Genomic DNA, 20100 nt, shown 5'->3' with positions numbered 1-20100 from the left:
CACTTTAGGGGCAGCTGATGTAACTGTTACAGAAAACATAAGGATGGGAATTGAGAGTCAGCACCTCTTTCACTCTTCCTGATAATTGCCCTGACCACTAAGATAAAAATGTGTGTGAGTACCCTTTCTCTTTATCCAAATGTTGTATCCTAGGTACTTTGCTGCACAGCTTGCTGGATTCAGTAGGCTATCTGCACCCATTACGTGTTTTGTAAAGTGACCATAGCTGCACTTTATGATGAATCCCATTTCCTCTGAATAGAAGACAGTGAGAGATATCCCACCCCATTTTCCAAGAAACCCACAGCCTTGTAGCCTAGGAGGTGCAAGTTTGCATTCTTTAAGTCTAAGGCAGGCACAGAAGCTCCTGGAAAGGCCCTTTCTGCATGAAATCTCTCAACATTTTGTTATTGGCTGCAAAACTTTAGAAGGAGAGACTGAAATTCTTCAAGTTTTTTCAAGTAAGGTTGTCTGTGGTAACTTGGTAGAGAATGATCTGTGCAGTGAATCATGAATGAGATACCTCAGCCTTGCTGAGAAGCAGGGTTTCAGGAGGACCCTCAAAGAGGCCATCACAAATTATTTGCTTTCGAAAGTGGTGCCCCACAGTGCTGAAGCATTGTGCTCTTCCCATGGACTCTATGAGGCCCTTAGGGTTCCTCCACAAAGGCCTGGGTGTTATGCACCAAAGCATCAGGCACTGCAACTTCTTCTACCTGTCAGAGGACTGAGATTTTTTTGGCTGTAGCAAACAGTGGGCTGTCCAGAGAAGTACTGTAGCAGTACGATTCTTGTCTCCAAAAGCTAATAACCCCTACCCATGTGTTTCTGTGTCTCCAAAGCCCAGGACTGCATAGGAAAATATGGGAATATCTGCAACTTGCTGAATTGTGGGCACTTTCCCTTAAAGAATAATACCTGATACTCAATTGGTGAAAACTGCATGAACAAACACATTTTTCCTCCATCCCAGGAACATGAGTATGGGCTATCACTCTTGCTTTTGTAATTGGGGAAATATAGCTGAGAAGAGGCTAAACGCTTTCCTTAAACCAATATAGTTAGTCAGGGAAAACTTCAGATTAAAATTTACCCAATGTATGCTGTCTTTACGTCTTCATCTTAGGCTGTAAAACTGTCTCATCAGGATTGCTCTTTCTTGTTGTGCTGTTTACTATGTCTAATAAAGAATTAGTCTCAAATAATAATAAAAAAAAATAACAGTAACACTTTGGCTGGAATACGGCTATAAACCCTTACACTGCAATTTAAAGCAGTTGTTGAAGAGAACATGCAAATTGCATGCACGGTGGCCACAACAGGAGCTTATGCAAAAACGTTTTTTGCCAGATGTGAACATAGCCTGTTGCCTGTGTATAAGCACATGCACATACTCTCCCCCACGCCAAACTGAAATGAGAATCTGGCCACTCCACAGAAAAGTTTCAGACTGCAGTAATTTTCCTTTCCAGGCAGTGATATCCCGTCAGATGGAGCAGTCTGAGGTGTTAAAAGCCTTTGGTCAGTCTGGTTATAGGAGCCATCCTAAAAATAAGCATTTGGCAGAATTTTGCAGCTCTTTGGCTCTGTACTCGTAAGAATAATTTTGCAGCTCTTCAGCTCCGTACCCCTGAGAATTTTGGTTTTGTCACACTTCTGAGGTGTGTTTTGTGTGAGGTAAAGGAGACACAAATGTTAAAAACAGATTTAAACTCTTTTATTTTTTCATCAAATAAAAAACTTTTGCTTATCAAAGTCATAAATAATTAGGGACAGATTCAATTCATGCCAATAAGCTCCTCAGTGTGGATATAGTCTCATTTGGATGACTCTGTAGAAGACTCCTACTCAGCATGACTGTTGGTGGTAGAAACCAGAAAAAGACTAGATGCCCTGACCCTGCAACACACTATATTGCAGCAGAGCTTTGAGCCTATGTGAAAGATGCTCTTCACAGCGATGCATTGAGCATCCTGCATCAAAGAGCTAGTTTGGTATTAATAAAAAGATAAGCCAGTCAATTTATAAGATGCTTATTTTCTACGTTGGTGAAGAGATCTCATTCCCTCTCCCCTACTTCCAGCCTTTTTATATATAGGAAGAATTGATGACTGAAAAAATTGCTGGTGAAAGACACCCAGAAGTGCCTTAAGGATGTCTTGCTGTTAAAAGACAGATTCTTTTTGGTATTCAGGATGTGGGGGACCACATAGGAGGTTCCCGAAGGGAGAAGGGATATGTGAAGGGGAGGGATAGGAAGCTGAGCTAAACATGCAACAGATTAGCTGATGGGAGCATTGAAGCTAGAGTCAGGAGGGAGGAGTTAGTTTCAAAGTAATATTCTGTGCAGATTTTATGGAAGTGGGTTGAAGTATAAGGAGGTAAAAAATGGGAAAGGTTTGAAAATACAAGGGAATTTTTTTTTATTAGTCCTAGACATTATGAGTATAAGGGTCTGTGTGCCTGACCAGTTGCAGATTGTCATCTACACCAGCTCTTGACCATCACTGCCATCATTTGTTCCTATGCCTGAGCCATCCCATTTGTTCCCATTTGTCTAAATCCCATTGTTCATCTATGTACCATGTATCTTTTGGTGTATAATCTCCTAGCAACCATAAATCAATGTCTCCTCACAAATGTTAGTCACCCAAACTGCTCTTTTTCAAGTCCTGCATATGCCTTCAGACAGTAAAGCAAGGAACATTATGGAGACATTAAAGGAAAAGCTGGCAGAATTCTGAAATAAAGTGAATGTCCAAGGCTCAGAGGAACAATAAAAGGGGTTAAAATTGATTTTGAGACCTCTCTGTGGCCAGAGAGAGGTATTGACCAAGCCCTGTATTTGAGACTGTACCTACCTATTGATGCTTATAACCAAGCTTCCATTATTCTGCAGCACAAGATCAGAATCACACAGGAGGAACAAAGTAAAACATATTTAGGGAGAAAGGAACAAAGTACCAATTTTGGTCTTTTAAAAGGGATCTTTTGAGGTGAGTATGCCAAGCAGAATGAAGCAGTTCATTCTGACTGAAAATAAAAACCTAGACTGGTTGACAACATTTCAATATTATTATTAATACTTTTTTATTTAATTAAGTAAAACTTCCCTCCTGCTTTCTCTTCTCAGTGAACATTTTTTATCTTGTGGTTCTGTGCAGTTCCTTGCATGAGTTGGCTGCACTGACTTCATAAAACATTGTTAAAAATAAGATTACCCAGGAGGAGTTTGACTGACCCTATGCTGGAGTGCAGATTTCATGACCAGACATGTAATACCAGCTTTTATTTGAACACATTCAGGAGTTTCCCAGGCCTCTGCACACATTATGCAGTTCACATGCTGATTAGGAGTGAAGAGTTCTGTCTTCATTAGTACAAAGCAACCAAGCAGTTTCTCGGAATCAGGTGCGAGGAGCATCTCTGCTACCTGCTCCCAGTGAGGCTGAGCTCCTCTGCCTTTTCCTTTGCTCACTTCAATGAACACTGTTTTGTGGTAAGAAATGAAGTAGGCGCCTGGATCTTTTCATGTCATAAGGAAAGCAAAAAGTGAATTTCCCCAAATACTACCCATTCCTTTATGGCATTGTAGGAAGGAAGACTTCAGAAAGAGATGCCTTGCAGTGAGGTACTTGTCATGACTTGGAATGGAAAGATTAGGAAGAAGGGTGGAGACCTCAGAGAAAAAGAAAAAGTTTGATGGACATGTGAAGAATTAACGATTTTATTTGAATATTTTAAAAACTGACATAAGATCTAAGTAACTTTGCACTGTAGGCTTATAGTTCCGGTGGGAAGTTTCCAGATGTAAGATTTCTGATTCACTGTTTTTTAGATTTATTTCCACAGACTTATTTGCACATGGAAGACTTTAGCTCTGGGACTGGCTGCACTCAGGTACAAGTTTGACTGAGGCTTGTGTAAAAATATATGAGTTAGCTTTCAAGTAATTTGCTCAGAGGTGCTCTGCGCCACACTGTGATGATACAGAGCTCGGCACAAGCTATAATGCCTGAGGTTAATGGCCTCCAGTGAATTCCAGCCTGCCATGACTACATTGGTAGCAGCCCTCAAACTACCTATGTGAAAGCCAGCTCCAGTGCATCTGTACAATCCGTTGTGACTGCTAAGGCTATATATTCTTTGTAGACCAGCTCAGGTTAGCTAGGTAAATCAGGAGCACGTCAATTGTTTAAAGGGCTTTTCATTTCTGAGCTCCTGGTTTGTGAAGTGAAATAAAATAGCGCATAAAAATTGTTCTTGTGCAGTGTCTATTAGATAACCTATGTGGAAATATCCCACTGCACCCCAGAGCTGACAGTAATGTATGTTTCTGTTATCAGCCTCAACAGAAAGAGTCAGGGAAGAATGAACACATCGTATAGACTATCCTGTAATGCCAAATGCAGAACTGACGAGGTTTTGTAGTGTGAGACTTACCTTTCTCTTCCAGAGTTGGTTCTGTGGACAAAGGCATTTACTGAATGTGAAGCATGCCAATCCAACATTTTTCACAAGCACTTTAAGGCACAAAAAAGTGCATCTTAGCAGGGATTCTCCTTCCGTGAAATGTTGATGGGATTTTACCGGCATGACTCCTGTTACATTCAGCAAAAGTTCCCACAGCTGAAAATTCACATACCACTTCAGAAATTGATTATTCACTGTTTGACCTCAGACTCTGTCAATGTATATATATTGATGGCTTTAGCTGTACTTACTACAGAGACATTTTCTTTCTGTGACTCATTCTGTAATCACCTGGATCTGACAGTCACTGGAGTATTTGTCTTGTGAGGCCTCAGTGGTATTTTGCTGAAGAAGAGCTTTCAATTTTGGGATGTCACATGCCCTTTTTATATCCAGGTCATGTCATAAGGCCATATTTTCACTCAGATGTTTTTTCAAGTTAACCAAGTGAAGAAGTGAAGCAGTTTACATCTTGATGTAAGAGAATAGCTCTCTTGATGCCATTTTGTTTATATGTGTTTTTGTGTGTGCCTGCATCTGCACTTCTGGATGTAGGCAGTTGGAATGAGGGGAAAATTGTACTTCCCCCGTCTGTAATGATTCCCTGCTGATTTCATTCAGTGTTGCCTCTACCTCTTGCCTGCTTTGGATAGGACAGTTATGTCTTCTGCAGTCTGCAAATACCATTGTCATAAGTGGTGTTGCTCACATGTATTCCTCAGACACTTAGTGGTATTTAGGCTCAGTGATATTAGTGAAAATGAGAGTCCTGAATAGGATTTAGACACCTAAATATCTCTGCAGATCTTGCTTTGGCTCTGTAAGTGCCTCCATGGCTCTTACCCTTATATATATATAGAAAAAAAATGTGTATTGAAGTCACAGAATATAATTCTTAGTCTCAGATGAAACTGTAAGCACCCAAAACTGTTGCCACAGTCCCACAAGGAGATATGGCATTCTTAGCAAGCTAAGTTATTATCTATGACAGATGAACTTTCAGAGGATGTTAGTTTTAGCTTGATGAAGCAGAACAAAAATTTTGTCTTTATTTGATTTTTCCAGCAAATTGCATCAGGGCAAAGTACCTGTACTACTGTATTCCAGAGTTTCCTGAGATCTCTACCTATGTGGTTTTTTTGGCATTTGATTTTTTTGTTTGTTTAGTAGGTAGGATTGTCACCAATGAATAACAGAAGTGACATAAGCATAATAATTTCTGTGGTACATTAGATTATGGTGAATGCTTCTAAAGAAGAAGGAATTCTGTCTTTACTGGGCATGATTATATTTAGGGAGTCAGGGTGTTGCACTCCACAGAAATCCCATAGAAAGACAACCTTATAAATGAAAGGTTTCACTCCCCAAGAAGAAATGCCACCTTGATTTGTAAGCCTTAGGGTAACTATGTTGTCCTGGTGTCACTGATTTTGCCTCCTGTGACTGATAAATTTACCTTGCTGTGAACAGTCTAATGAAATGATGATGTTTAAATGGAGGAAAACATTGGTTTTGGCCAAAGGCAGAATGGTAGAGAAAGAGAAAAGGCTTACCTAAGTACTTGCAATAAAGACTACTTCTGGTCTACCTTCTGCTTTCTTACTGGAACCTTAAGCAAACTTGTTAAATCATGTGAATTTTCTCATCAGGGGCTGGACTATGCACTATACAGATCCTTGAAAACAAGTGTGCAAGCTACACTGCTTCTGGAGTAACTGTAGGATCCCTGTGGGTGAGAGGAACTTTTCTAGTGCATCAAAGCTGCATTTCTCTCCCTGGCCAAATATCTATGGTCCCTGGCCACAGGATGGGCTGAGCTGCCTTTAACAGCATCTCCCTAGCCCTTACACTGCCTGCCACACTCTGAGCAGGGAGGAAGCTAGGATGATAAACAACTTGCTCCTGTTTAATGACCATGGCCAGCTGAGGTGTCCCAGCATTAGTTCAGCCTTGCTGTCTGACTTGCAAGGATGTGACTGCAGGGCCGTGAAGAGGTAATTCAGGCACCTATAGTACTGCAGCTGCAAAAACAGAGCCCTCCATAGGCGTTAGCTCTGTTTCAGGTCTCATAAGGACTGTGGTGGATGTTTGGGTCTGTTCAGTTTCATTGAGGAGAAATGGTTGCTAAAAGCCCAGCTGCCTCCAGAACTGGCAATTAAACACCCATCTCCAACAAACTCTGCTACCCTTCCCTGCTGTCCAGGGATCTGTGTTGCCAATGCTCAGATCAGCGGTTGGGTCTTTGTCCTACTCTACCCACATTTTGATTGCCTCCCTCATTTGTGTGTGGACATGAAGTCCCTGCTCCACAGACGAAGGGATGCTCAGTCCTTGGTGGGATCACTGCCTCTTCACTTTGCCCCTTGGTCCTGCTCCTGGATCCCTGCTCTATCCCCACACTCACACAGGATTGATTTTAGTATTTTCAAACAGTCCTGATGATTATCCTGCTCTCTGTGGTAAGGGGTGAAGGGTTCAGCTCACCTTTCTCCTCTGTATACAGAACAAAATAAACCATCTGAGATGGTGGGAAAAAATTCTGTCCATTGGCACATGAGCCAAAGTCAGAAGGTAGACCAAAAAATACTACATGTAGAGAAAAACACAGGATTCTTCAGAGATCTGTTAATATCTTGCCAATATTTTCATTGTCATTCCATGAGGTGGTTATGCCTCATTACCTCTCTTTTTTTGCTTTCACATCTCTCTGCTTTGCCTGCAGTTCTCCGTGTGTGCATGTGTACTGTATTTTAGTTTGCCTTACAAAATCCCTTAATAAATACACATATCAAAGAAAATTGAGAAGTGCACAGGTATCATTTTAAATCTCTTGTATGATTATAATATTCCCACTAAGGACATTTTAGCTTTATGGCTGAAATTGATATGAAGAGAAAAAGGCTGCCAGGTGCAGCCTGGAAACTGTACACCAAAAAGGCAGAGTTGGGATGGACGTGAGGATACAGATGTGATCGGTTGCAGTTAGGATGATCTCCAGGGCAAGAGTACAAGTAAATCTTCTCAAGAACCTACCAAATAAAGGAAGCTTGGGCGCTGTGTGTTATCAATACTAGACAATACTTAGCCAAAGCTGCAGTTAGCAGCTGGATGGGGCTTAGTGTACATCCTTCAGCACTCATCACTCAGCATGGGGACTCCTCCATGCATTGAGATGGATTCACTCCCTCTGGCAGCTGTTGAGGAAAGGACTCACTGTCTAGCCAGACAGCAGCAAGGTCACAGCCACCTTTGGTACAGGAGCTATGAGGCAACATGCCACAGAAAATTCAAGGGAATATTCAGTATATTCAGGTTTCTTGTAGGTAAGGTGAGCAGATGAGCGCTGAGGACTTTCTGTAAGTGCTAAGTGCCCTGAAGTCATAGGAGGTGTGGGACAGATTATAATGAGAGGGTTTTTCATGAAGGCAGAGTGTTGGAGAGTCCTGTCAACTGACAGCACAGCAGACCCTCTGGGGAAGCAGGGGGATGGGAGCTGCAGGGAACAGAAGCAATATTTTAGCTGTTTGTCAGAATACCAGACATCTATTTTCTGGTGGATTTGAACATTAACTACCTGGTTTGGGTGCAGGGTTTTTTTTTTTGACAGTGCTTTCAAGAAACAGACGTTTTCCTTATGATATGAAAATCACTTTGATTATCTTGAATGTGCCTGAAAGGCACCTGGATTGTTACCTTGTTGCATTGGAGGTGACAAAAGGAAAGCCAAGGGGAAAAAAAGATTTAATTATAAAGTATACTTTGCTTAATTTTTTGGAGGTAATGTCAACTCTTTTTAAAATTTAGGCAGTAAAGTAAAATTAAATGTTTCCATTGTCTTTGAAGAGTTTTAGGTTATGTTCTTAAACCTTGGCTATACTTCATAGAAGTTTACTGCTTTCTTTTTAAATGAACTATTAGATTAGAGAATTCTTATAGGATGGAGTGTTTGAAATGTTTCATTGGAAAAAGTGATGTTGTGTGCCCTCTTTAAAGTACAGGTCTTCCCTGAGATGTACAACACCTATACACCCCTTCCCCACTGGAAAAATATCAACAATAGAAAAAAAAAAAAAAAAAGATCAATACAAAAAGAATAAGAACATTGCAAATTTCAGTCCTGTTAGTTATCGTTTTCTTATCTACTTCATTTGGCTCATGTTTGCTACGCATTTAGAAACCCCAGCACTACCAGACTGACTTTAAGAGAAAGTTGGACTTTTAGCTTAGAATCTTTAAGTTATATCATTAAACGTTTGTTTTGAAGATCCTCTGATAAGTATCCTCTTCTTATTTGTTTGTAAATCTTGCGTTACACTTCTGATGTTTATAAACAAATATAAATGATCAAAAAAACCCTGAACTGGTGTTATTTAAGCAATAAAGCTCTTTCCAGAAAACTCTGAGGATTAAGAGAAAGTGATCAGTTTTGCTGGCAGTACTTAGGTTTATAGAAGTACAGAATCGTAAATATAGAATAGTTTGGGTTAGAAGGGACCTTTAGAGGTCATGTAGTTCAAACCCCCTGCAGTGAGTAAGGATATTTTGAACTAGATAGGTTGCTCAGAGCCCTGTCCAAGCTGACTGAATGTTTCCAGGGATGGGTCATCTACCACCTCTCTCTGGGCAACCTGTTCCAGTGTTTCACCACCCTTTGTAAAAAATTTCTTCCTTATATCTAGTATAAATCTACCCACTTAATTTTAAAACCATTACCCCTTGATCAATTTTTTGGTCCTCCTCTAGACCCACTCCAACTCTTTCCTGTGCTGAAGACCCCAGAGCTGGACACAACACTCCAGGTGGGGTTGCATCAGAGTGGAGTAGAGGGGCAGAACCACCTCCCTCGACCAGCCAACGGTATGGTTGGCCTTCTGGGCTGCAAATGCACATTGCTGGCTCATGTCCAGCATTTTATCCACCAATAACCCCAAGTCCTTCTCCCTAGGGCTTCTCTCAATTCCTTCATCCCCCAGCCTGTATTGATATTGGAGGTTGCCCTGACCCATGTGCAAGACCTTGTACTTGACCTTGTTGAACCCCATGAAGTTCACACGGGCCCACTTCTTGAGCTTGTCCAGGTCCCTCTGGATGGCATCCCACCCCTCAGGCGTGTCAGCCACACCACTCAGCTTGGTGTTGTTTGCAAACTTGCTGAAGGTGCAATCAATCGCACTGTCTATGTCACTGATGGAAGATACTAAACAGTACCCATCACAGAATGAATCTCTGAGGGACACCAGCCTCCGTCTGGATATTGAGCCATTGACCGTTACTCTGTGGAAGTGAACATCCCACCAATTCCTCATGCACCAGGCAGTCCACACATCAAATCCATCTCTCTCCAATTTAGACAGAAGGATGCTGTGGAGGACTGTGCCAAAGGCCACACAGAAGTCCAGATAGATGACATCTGTAGCTCTTCCCTTGTTCACTGATGTAGTCATTCTATCACAGAAGGCCGCTAGGCTAGTCAAGCAGGACTTGCCCTTGGTGAAGCCATGCTAGCTGTCTCTAAATCACCTCCATGTCCTCCATGTGCCTTAGCATAGCTTCTAGGAGGATCTGTTCCATCATCTTCCCAGGCACAGAGGCAAGGCTGGCAGGTCAGTAGTTCCCAGGGTCCTCCTTTCTACTCTTTTTAAAAATGTGTATAAGGTTTCCCTTTTCCCAGTCACCAGGAACTTCACCTGACTGCCATGGCTTTTCAAACATCATGCAGAGTGGCTTGGTAACTAAATCAGACAATACCCTCAGGACTCTGGGATGCATCTCATCAGGTGCCACAGACTTAAGTATATTCAGGTTCCTCAGGTGGTCACAAAAATTATCTCCTTTTTTTTCTTTGACTGAGTTTACCGAGTTCTTATAATATTTCACATCTACCAGCAGAAGGCAAGTAAAAGATATCGTGCAATTGAGTAGAGAAATGGAAGGAGATATTTGCTTTGTTGTAGATATTTGCTTTAGCACGTACCTACTTACTGTATATCTGAACTACAGTCTGTGGTGTGGTAGCGTACTCCTAACAAAGGTAAGCATGTTTTGCTAACATAGGTAAGCATGTTTACTAGGTTCTGCTGGCACTCAGGAATTGAAAGCTGTCATGCTCATATGATGGCTCTTGCAAGACAACACCATGAGATTAAAGAAAGGTTGACAAAGAGCATGGGAAAATGCCAAGGTACTCAGTGTCTCTTTAACCTCAGTCTTTACTGATAAGACTGGTCTTCAGGAATCCCATGCCCCTGAGACCCCGTGGGAAAGAAACTTAGTGGAGAAGGATCAGGTTACAGAGCATTTAGGCAAACTGGATGCAGACAAGTCGATGGGACCACACATGAAGCACCCATAAGTGCTGAGGGAACTGGCTAACAGCATTATGAATCTGCTCTTAATTATCTTTGAAAGGTCACAGCAACTGGAGGAGGTTTCTCATTACAGGAAAAAAAAAAAAGTCACTCCTATCTTCAAGAAGGAGAGGGAGGGAAATCCAGCAATTGCAAGTTGACCAGATTTACCTTGAAGCCTGAAGCATGTATTTCTTGAAGTCATTTCCAGATACAAAGGACAGGAAGATGGCTGGGGGTAGTCAGCATGGATTTATGAAGGGGAAATAATTCCTGACCATGCTAACAGCCTTCTGTGATGACTTGACTGGCTTCATGGATGAAAGAGGAGCAGTGGATGTTGTTTATCCCAATTTTAACAAGACTTTTGGCACTGTCTCTCACAACATCCTCAGAGACAAACTATTGGAGTGGACAGCTAAATGGAGAGTAAGATACATGGAATACTGGCTGAATTGCCATGCTTAAGGGGTTGTGATCAGCTGCATGAAGTCCAGCTGGAGACCAGTCACTACTGGTCTACTGGAGGCATTGATACTGGGACAATACTGTTAAACATCTTCATTAATTACCTGGAGAATGGGATGGGACAGAGCGCACCCTCAACAAGTTTGCAGGAGAAAAAAGAGTGGAAGGAATAGTTGATGCCCTGCTGCCATTCAAAGGGACTTGGATGAGCTGCAGAAATGGACCAACAGAAGCCTCACGAAGTTCAGCAAGGGGAAATGCAGTACTGTACCTGGAGAGGAGCAATCTGGTAGATGACCAGCTGGAATGCAACTTTGCAGAAAGCTGTGTCAAGCCAGAACAGATATTGCTAAACTATTTGCTTATGGCAAGGCAGACATCTACAGATCAGGTGCACAAAGAGATTCTTGTCTAAGTCCAGTTTCAGTGTACTGGAGTCAATGTGAAAATTGGCTCTTGCTGGGAATTTCAGTGGCAACTCTTTGCATACAGAGTGGAACAGGTGTGGAGAGGTAATCTTTTAATTTTAAGTCTGAGAAGGAAGACAGGAGTGGTTGCAATGCTAAAACATGTTCTGTGCTGGTACTGTGGATAAAGAAAAAGCTGTTATACTCATGCCCTCCCTCAACTCTTCTCATAAATCCTTAAATGCAAGGATGTAGTTCTGTGTATTTATGTAACAGCTTCTAATGAAACTATATTAATTAAATCAGTGTTAGTAATGTTTTTTCTTTTGATCAATATTTACATGGTCTGTTTGGGAAAACTCACTTTCTACTTGTTTTCAGCCACATCTGTACCAGATTGTACGGAGGCTGAGGGATCTGTACTTTTGTTTCAATGTATATTGCAACATTTTTATTGCATTCCACAGGTCCTCCAGTAAACGTTACTTGCAATATTTTTATCAACAGTTTTGGATCAGTCACAGAAACCACAATGGTAAGTGCTATGATGCCGCTGGCTAGAGAACAACAATACTTAATATATGTCATGAACACAACCTGTCAATTTTTCTATTTATTGTTCAACTTGCAGGTCCTCCTGTAAATGTTACCTGCAACATATTTATCAACAGCTTTGGTTCAATAGCAGAAACTACAATGGTGAGTGGGACTGGTCATTGAAGCCATCTTGTGAAGGAGTGGGATGTGATGTAGGATAGAGATGCTCAGGATGTGGGGACATTTACTAACTTATTAAGCTTTTAAAAATCTACTAGATAAATTAAAATAAAATAAATATAAAACAACCTATAGAGAGATATATAAATCATTAAACTCAACTTTTAAGTCTAAACACACCTGTGTTATGACCATACCATAGTCTGTAGTGACTGTGATGACAGCAAATATAGGTGTGTGCAACCTAGCTTTCTCAGGTTTTATTAGTGCCAAAGAGGCAGAGAAATGGCTGGAGCTCGGCTGTGGGGCTCCTTGCCAAGTACTCCATATTTTGAGTGGGTTTTACACCACATGCTGAATTATCTGCTGCTGCAGACTGTGCTGACAGAGCTACCAGAACGGTCTTGTTTAACTTAACTGAATCTCCGTGAATTGCAGCCACATCAGTTACTGAAGTGAATGCACAACTTGAGTAAAATGACTAAGACATATAGCTATAAAGAGACCTGGGTATTTTGAGGGTTAAATTGGTACTAGGAAATGAGGGGTTTGCAGCTGACTGAAATGTGTATTTTGACTGTATTCAAAGAATGTTATCAGTCAAAAAACCCAAGGTCAAAATGAAAACGTTAGAGTTTAAATTTTGATATATATATGAAAATAAATAGCTCAATTCTTCATTTCCAGGTGAGGTTTTTCTTATAAAAATTGCCAAGAAGTCAAGCTAAAAAAAAAAAAAGGAAATTAAAATTTTAGTCTAACTTTTTTAAGTCTAGAAATGAATTTTTTTTCAATATTTGCTAAGAAAAATGAAAAAAAAAATTCTGAGTCCATTTAAAGATGAATGTTTTAATCTTCTTTTTCAAACAATGAACAAAAAAGATCAGTTATTTATTCAAGCATACATATGCCTGACTACTGGGGTTAGTCCAGGGAGAGATTTTTGATGGCTTGATGTGATAAACCCAGAGTAATTATCAGGTATGCATATGAAAGTAGTAGGTTAAATCCATTAAAGAAAGGGTCTAGTGAAAAATTGCATCTTGACTTGGAACTCTTTAAGTCACCACTGACAAAAAATAAACTAAAAATGGGCGCTCTCACCTTCATTGAAACTTTGCAAGAGTGATTGTCATTGCCTCAGGACACTATGGACAGCTATGGATGCTTTTGAAGCAATCGCAATGTAGTTTCACAACACTGTTTTCTGGGGATTCCTACACAGCATCCAGGTCTTTCTATATTTGCTGAAGCCAGAGGCAGTACAGCTGTTTAGCACCCTGTAGGACTGAGATACTGGTAACTAAAATGAACTTGGTACCCACAAAAGGGCTTAAGGTATACCAAAAACCTATTTTTAAAAAAATTGGAATAGATACTGCCTTGCAATCCTTGCATTATGAAGGAAGAGCAGATATTTAGCCCAACTTAATTATTTTATTTACTATTCAAAAACTTAATATAAATTCAATTATAATTAATGCCATCATTTTAGAAAGTGGTACCTAAGGACTGCAGGAACTTACAAAGCTTTTGCTCCTAAATATTTTTACTTAAAAACTATCCTGTTATTTAATGTTCTTTAGACATAAAGGACGAGTTATTGCTAGGGAAGGTTGCTTTCTTAAATAATGTGGGAAAGACTCTCCTGTAAATGACAGGCTAAAACAGAGAGCTATAAAATAAACAAGGCAAGTGAGGTAAGTTAATGCTTTAGAGTGTGTATCTGTAATACTTTAAAAACACCTTATAAAAAACCTAAAATCGAGTTTAAAATGACAGGAAAAAACATATCTTGATGTAAAATAATTATCAACAGACTTAATTTTAACATTTTTGAAAAACATAATTTGTTTTCTTATGTTTAAAGGATTCTGAGAAGATTGCTGTGAGTGTAGCATTTTTTACCCAGCCATGTCTGTTGATCCTAGCATATAGAAGCATCAGCATAGCATTAAGTAGCAAAAATCCTGCACGTCACTAGCTTTACAAGATGGCATTCAATGAAAATATTTGCACGACCTAATGCTGATTGCATTAATTAGACTCCTTCATTGCTTTGATTAAATCCCCTCATTGCATTTTACCTTCTATCAAATATGTTAATGTGCACCTTTCCAACGTTCATTAACACATTCTGCTGAAAACAGCCAAGCATTCAAGTAGATGAAAACAAAGACTATTGGCTGTCTTATTTTGCTTTGTTCATAATATCTGCTGAAAATGTGGAAAGAGTTCTCTTAGATGCTGTTCAATGGTTTGATACTGATTTTTTTAATGCTTCTTTAATGACTAGTGTGACTAGTTTTAGGATGTTTTAAAACTGCTCTGAGAGGCTGACATCAATTACTGTTCCATCTACTTTGCCTTTCTGAAATAGATGTAATCATGTGGGTAAAAATGTTGGCATCCCTTGCGATAAATAATGAGTTTTGTTTGGCACTTAGGATTAATTTTTCCCCATAAAATGCTCTTGATTCTTTTGACATAAAACTAAATGATTCATTTAAAACCCTGGATTGTAAATTCTATAGAGACACTCCTGTCTCAGAGGACAGGAATGCTTGGAGAAACCGTTTATATATACTGAAGGGACATTACCAGGATATAACTTGAACGATCAACAGGAGCTCATTGGAAACTTGGGAGATGAAAACTTGTTTAGAGAAGCTTCCAGTAGGAGAAATGAACATGGCAAACAGCATTACAGTCCCAGACTTACTAAATTCAGTAAGCCAGTTTCTCAGTAACACCAGCTGGAGCAGCTCCTGTGTTCTGATTAGGACATAAGGACAGACACCAGGATGAAATTCATCCCTGTGTGAAAGGCCAGCACAACTCTTATGTACAGCATATTCTTCTAAAAGCTAAAACCTTTCATTCTGAATTAAAACATGATTTTGTGCTGGTTCTCTCCAAACAGATGAATTCCGTAGAAGCTTCATGAATTTGTTGCCAGAGATCTAGGGAAACAAAATGCATATGTATTAGTCTTTCTGCGCTATCATGCACATATGGGACAGTATCACCATTGTGCTTCTTTCCCCTCCAAAATAAATGGTTTTATTCCATATTAGAATGATATATATTATACCAAAATAAAAATAGTAGAAAAAATGCCAAAGTCAAAATGGAATTGTTGGAATTTTTTTTCCATTGATTTACTTGTCTTCCATTTAAGCCCTAACCTGCAAAGAGAAAAAGACTTTCCTGGGTAACATCACTGAATAAAGCAGTTATGCCAGTAAGTCTGTGTCTATTTTTGGAAGCATTCACACATGCAGTATTCAGCAGAAAATTCACTGTACAGCATGACTGCAGTTGAGTATCACAGATGAGTAATCTACATCAGGCTGGGCAGAGTCCCAAAGAATTCAGATGTTCAGTGTTGTTAATGACCAGGATTTTTTAGCTATCAGCTGTAGGAGAAGCTAAGAGCAGTTTGTACATTGACGAGCTAATTGTTAATTACAGAAATGACTAACTGTGAGGACATTATTATTGTCGTTATGCCCTATAATCAATGACTGACACTATGCAGCAGGTTCTCTGTTGGGATAAATGCATCAAACTCCAGTTGTGTTTTGAGTACTTATGTTAGCAGAGAAATTTGCCATTCCTTTATTTTAAAAGCTTGGCTGTGGCTGGCTGTATCTTATTATCTTCCCACTAGAAAAAAATGTAATTACAAATGAGCTTATTAGATCCTGATTAATTCACATGTATAGTTTTAACTGCATAAAAGATTCCCGCTGAAGTCACTGGGGACAACTCGCACGCTTAGGTACATAGATAACGAAGTGTTTTTCTGTCGTATGGCCTTGAAATAGGTCATTAAACCACTACCTTTCAGTTAGCATTCATATTTAGGATTTAGAGAGTAGTCTCTTTGGGAAGCCCTTCCTATGCATGGAAGGCTAGCTACGTCTGCTGTTTGCCTCAGACACGTGACTCAAAATCGGGGCAATCCATGCTGTTGCAGAAGAAGATGGGAGGCAGGCTAAGATCTAAGATAAGCATCAGTTCCGAGACAGTAAATGGCACTGAAGAGGGAGTGGGGATGCCCTGCACCCCTCTGCCACAGCAATGTCAGAGACCAAAGGGGCACAGAGCTTTGCCGAAGCTCTAGGCAGTGGTTTTGGTGGCCATGGATTTGCTGAAAGACCATTTCTGTCCAGACTCCTGTAACACAAAGTATATCTATGCATTGGGTACCTCAATCTTCAGATAGATCTACTAAAACTAATCAGATGGGTATTCCTTTAGTATGTTAGTATTACTCTGATCTTATGGCTTGGGATCAGAGGAAAAATTTATGTGAGTTGCCTTCAGCTATCTCTGGCATCAGTGTTACAGCTGAGATTGAATTTCAGGTCCACACTCCTCGTTCAGAGCAGTGGTGCTGTCAGGAAGAATTTGTGGAGCAGGTGTACTCATGGTCGCGTAGGAGTGTATTACTACAGTCCACCCACTTCTATCCTCAGGAACTTGCAAAATACACACTGTAGTCTGCCTGAGCTCCATGTTGTGACACTGTTCTCAGGAGAATTTTTCTTCAGAAGATAGTTACAATATTAGCACAAGAAAAGTAAATTCAAAATTCTGCACATGATTAGGTCTGACTGTGTAAACACAAAGCCCTCTCAACTGCTTATACCACAAGTAGAGGAGAAAAAAGTAATGATGGTTCCGTAACGTGCATGTTGTATTTCCATTTTAATTTCTTATTAAGGTGTATATGCAAATCCTATGAGACATAAACAAAAGTCACAGTGCTGTTTTGCTTCTAACAACAAAGCTTGCAGACAGAAAGCATTTCTAAGTGTATTGGTGTGATGGCTCTGATATATTTATGAAGGTATATACTGAAAAAGGTAGCATAATTCTATTGGCATTACTTATGCTTTTGGTATAATATATATCAACATATGCAAGCTCTTCTATGAATAAGGATTTTTTCAGAATGGTTTTTATTATCTAAATCACCAAGTACTGAAGTTCATGAAAGTACATTTATTTTTAGATATTTCTAGAAAATTTACTAATTTGACATATTTATGATTTCTATGTCATAGGGGGAAAATCCCTCTGTTTTCCATAGACCTCATTACATATCTTATTTCAAAGAATAATTAAAGGCAGTTGCACCATTAGTTGTAGCAACTTTATTCTATCAGCAGTTGATGACAGGTCCTGCTTTCTTTTCTGCAGAATGAAAACCAAGTGCTTTACTGGATTTATAACTGTAACTGCCCCATATAAAATTGTAAGACACTCAGTTTCAAAGATCAAGAAACAGGGGAGAATACGCTTAGGGTTAGTGTATACTTACAAGATTTGATGACATTTTATAAGCTCAGAACTGCAGGTAGCTATTTGATCTTTAACTGTATGACACATCATCATCATAAGGAGTACAGTGGCTTGTGAAAAACAGATACAGGCTTTTGTAAGTATCTTTAATAAGTGTGCTATTCCTGAGATCTCTCTCAGGTCTGCCTTGCTTTGATTAATGTTCCTGTTTTGACTCACATCTACCCAACAGCAAAATGAAAATTATAGAGAAAGCAAGAAAAGCCATGTTCCTAGTGGGATTGTAAAGCGTCATCCTATTGGGTTCAAAAACTGCATCAGTTTGGGTGTCAGCAATGTTCTGTCAGGGCAGCAACACACCTCATCACCAACCTACTGAACAAAGGGTGGAAAACGAAACTTGGAGGGGCTTGTTCACGGACTCTGCATATTGGGCAAACTGCTTTCTACAGCTCTAATCAGAATGAGAATATTTTTTCACGTTTCAAGGATGATAAATTCTTTAGACTATGCAGTTCAGTGGCCTAACTAAACCCAAGTCAGCTCATACATTCTCCAAGTCAAAAGCCCAGTGCTGCTGCTCTAACATACTGCAGCTACCATAAAGCAAATCCTAAATGTCAGGGGTCTGTACAGTTGGCAGAATTATTTCATAACGTATTCCTTCAGATAGCATTATCATTATAAATATAATTAAATATTTTCCTTTTAGAAGAAGAATAGATGTATTTCTGAGAGTGTGTTCACAAGCAAGTCGAATGTAGTAATTGCAGGTAAATATGTTGTAACAGCAGGGAAAGCTGAGTGAGGTGAAGCTCTTATTTGCTGACTTTGGAAAGTCAGAATAAGGAGAGTAAATATTAACATCTTTCCATTCTATCCAGAGAGTTTAGACTCCAAAAACTCTTTTCACACTCTGTTTTAATAGCCAGTTCTTGACACAGTGTTATTGTTGCTTCTAAATGAACCTCTAAGTAATTGCTGCCTTTCCCAGTTGTGACTAGCAGACCAGTGAGCAGAAGAATGCAATTAGAACAATTTTAATGGGATGCAGAGAGGGAGGAGTGAATAAATGGACAGACAGGGAAAAGCATACGGTAGATAGAGAAAGGATACAAACAGTAAATAAGTGCTGATTTAATGTCTTCTATATAAATCTGGCTTCACTGGAATTAGCAGCTATTCATGAGTACATTAGAAATAATTGATTTACATATTGGAAGCAATTTATTTAAATTAGTAGTTTTATAGAATCTTTGTTGAAATTGTATATATCTAGCTGCAGTGCTTTTTGACTTTCTAAGTACGTCTGAGTTAATCCATAGCATTTGAAAGAGGGTTATATTTAATATTGGAAGTTGCAGTTAATATTTTTTTCATTACTGAAGTAATTTTGATTTGGAAAATGTATAAGTTGTGTGTGTTTGGTTCAACACAACATTTAGACTTTTATTTTCAAATGATAATTCTTCTGTTCAAAGGATAATATAAATGTTTACTGTAATACTAGTACTGTAGTAAGTCTAAGAGCATAAAGAAAGCCAAAGTAGGCTTCCAGTTTTGGTAAGTGGCTTAGTAACCCTTTCACATGGCATTTCTGTAGGACTACAGAGTGAACATTTTTTTGAGACAGCAGTGGAACGACTCACGTCTGGCTTACAGCGAATATCCCGATGATTCCCTGGATTTGGATCCCTCTATGTTGGACTCTATTTGGAAACCGGATTTATTCTTTGCCAATGAGAAAGGAGCAAACTTCCATGATGTCACAACAGACAACAAGTTGCTGAGAATTTCTAAAACTGGAAAAGTGTTGTACAGTATCAGGTAAACCAGTTTGTTTATTTATTTTTTTTCTTCATCCCCTTCTTTCCCCTCACTCCCTGTTTTTCTGGATGGAACTATGCTTACAGAACATAATGTACATATTTAATTTTTTGTTGTTGCATGTGTACAACTGAAATGAGACTTAATTGTGGCAGGGTAGGAGGAAAATTTGCCTGTGTTCCTTTGCTAACCTTTAACTTTTTGCAAAATAGCCTGTAAGTGGCACAGCAGTTCTTCTTAGTCTTGTTGGAAACTTGAGGCTGTCCAAGACTTTAATAGTATGCCTCAATAATTCCCGTTCCTGTTATCTCAAGCCTCTTACAAAGACAGGAAATAAACTCTTCAGCAGTTTTTGATGGGTTGTAATTTAAAAGTAAAGGGGAATAGTATTTTAAATGACCTTAAGTGAATTTCACCTTAAGTGAAAACATGTTTGAAATGTGGTAAAATTGAGATGTGACTCTCTGGGTAATTGAATGTATCTATTCCCATTTAAAAAAACCTGGAATTATGGAAAGGTTTGTTTGGTTTTTTTTTTTTTTTTTTTT

General features: G+C 39.4%; 1 protein-coding gene across 8 annotated transcripts in view; it reads left to right on the top strand.

The window, feature by feature from the left end:
- The window catches only part of GLRA2 (glycine receptor alpha 2), a 142137-nt gene that overhangs the window by 10487 nt on the left and 111550 nt on the right, over positions 1-20100 (top strand). For 5 of the 8 annotated variants that reach the window (XR_013926081.1, XM_080375704.1, XM_080375703.1 and 2 more), the window contains exons 3-4: positions 12327-12394; positions 19329-19552. Coding sequence is in view for 7 of the 8 variants with exons in the window: in XM_080375704.1 (XP_080231830.1) it covers positions 12327-12394; positions 19329-19552 (292 nt within the window). In the remaining variant the exon portion in view is untranslated. Of the gene's footprint in view, positions 1-12162; positions 12231-12326; positions 12395-19328; positions 19553-20100 lie in introns of all 8 variants that reach the window. The other 3 variants (XM_080375705.1, XM_080375702.1, XM_080375700.1) reach the window with 1 other exon arrangement.

The sequence above is a fragment of the Falco punctatus genome (assembly GCF_963210335.1).
Source record: "Falco punctatus genome assembly, chromosome: 2".
In the NCBI taxonomy this organism is placed as follows: domain Eukaryota; kingdom Metazoa; phylum Chordata; class Aves; order Falconiformes; family Falconidae; genus Falco; species Falco punctatus.
The sequence above is the reverse complement of the archived record's forward strand: the minus strand, read 5'-3'. Positions and strand labels throughout refer to the sequence as shown.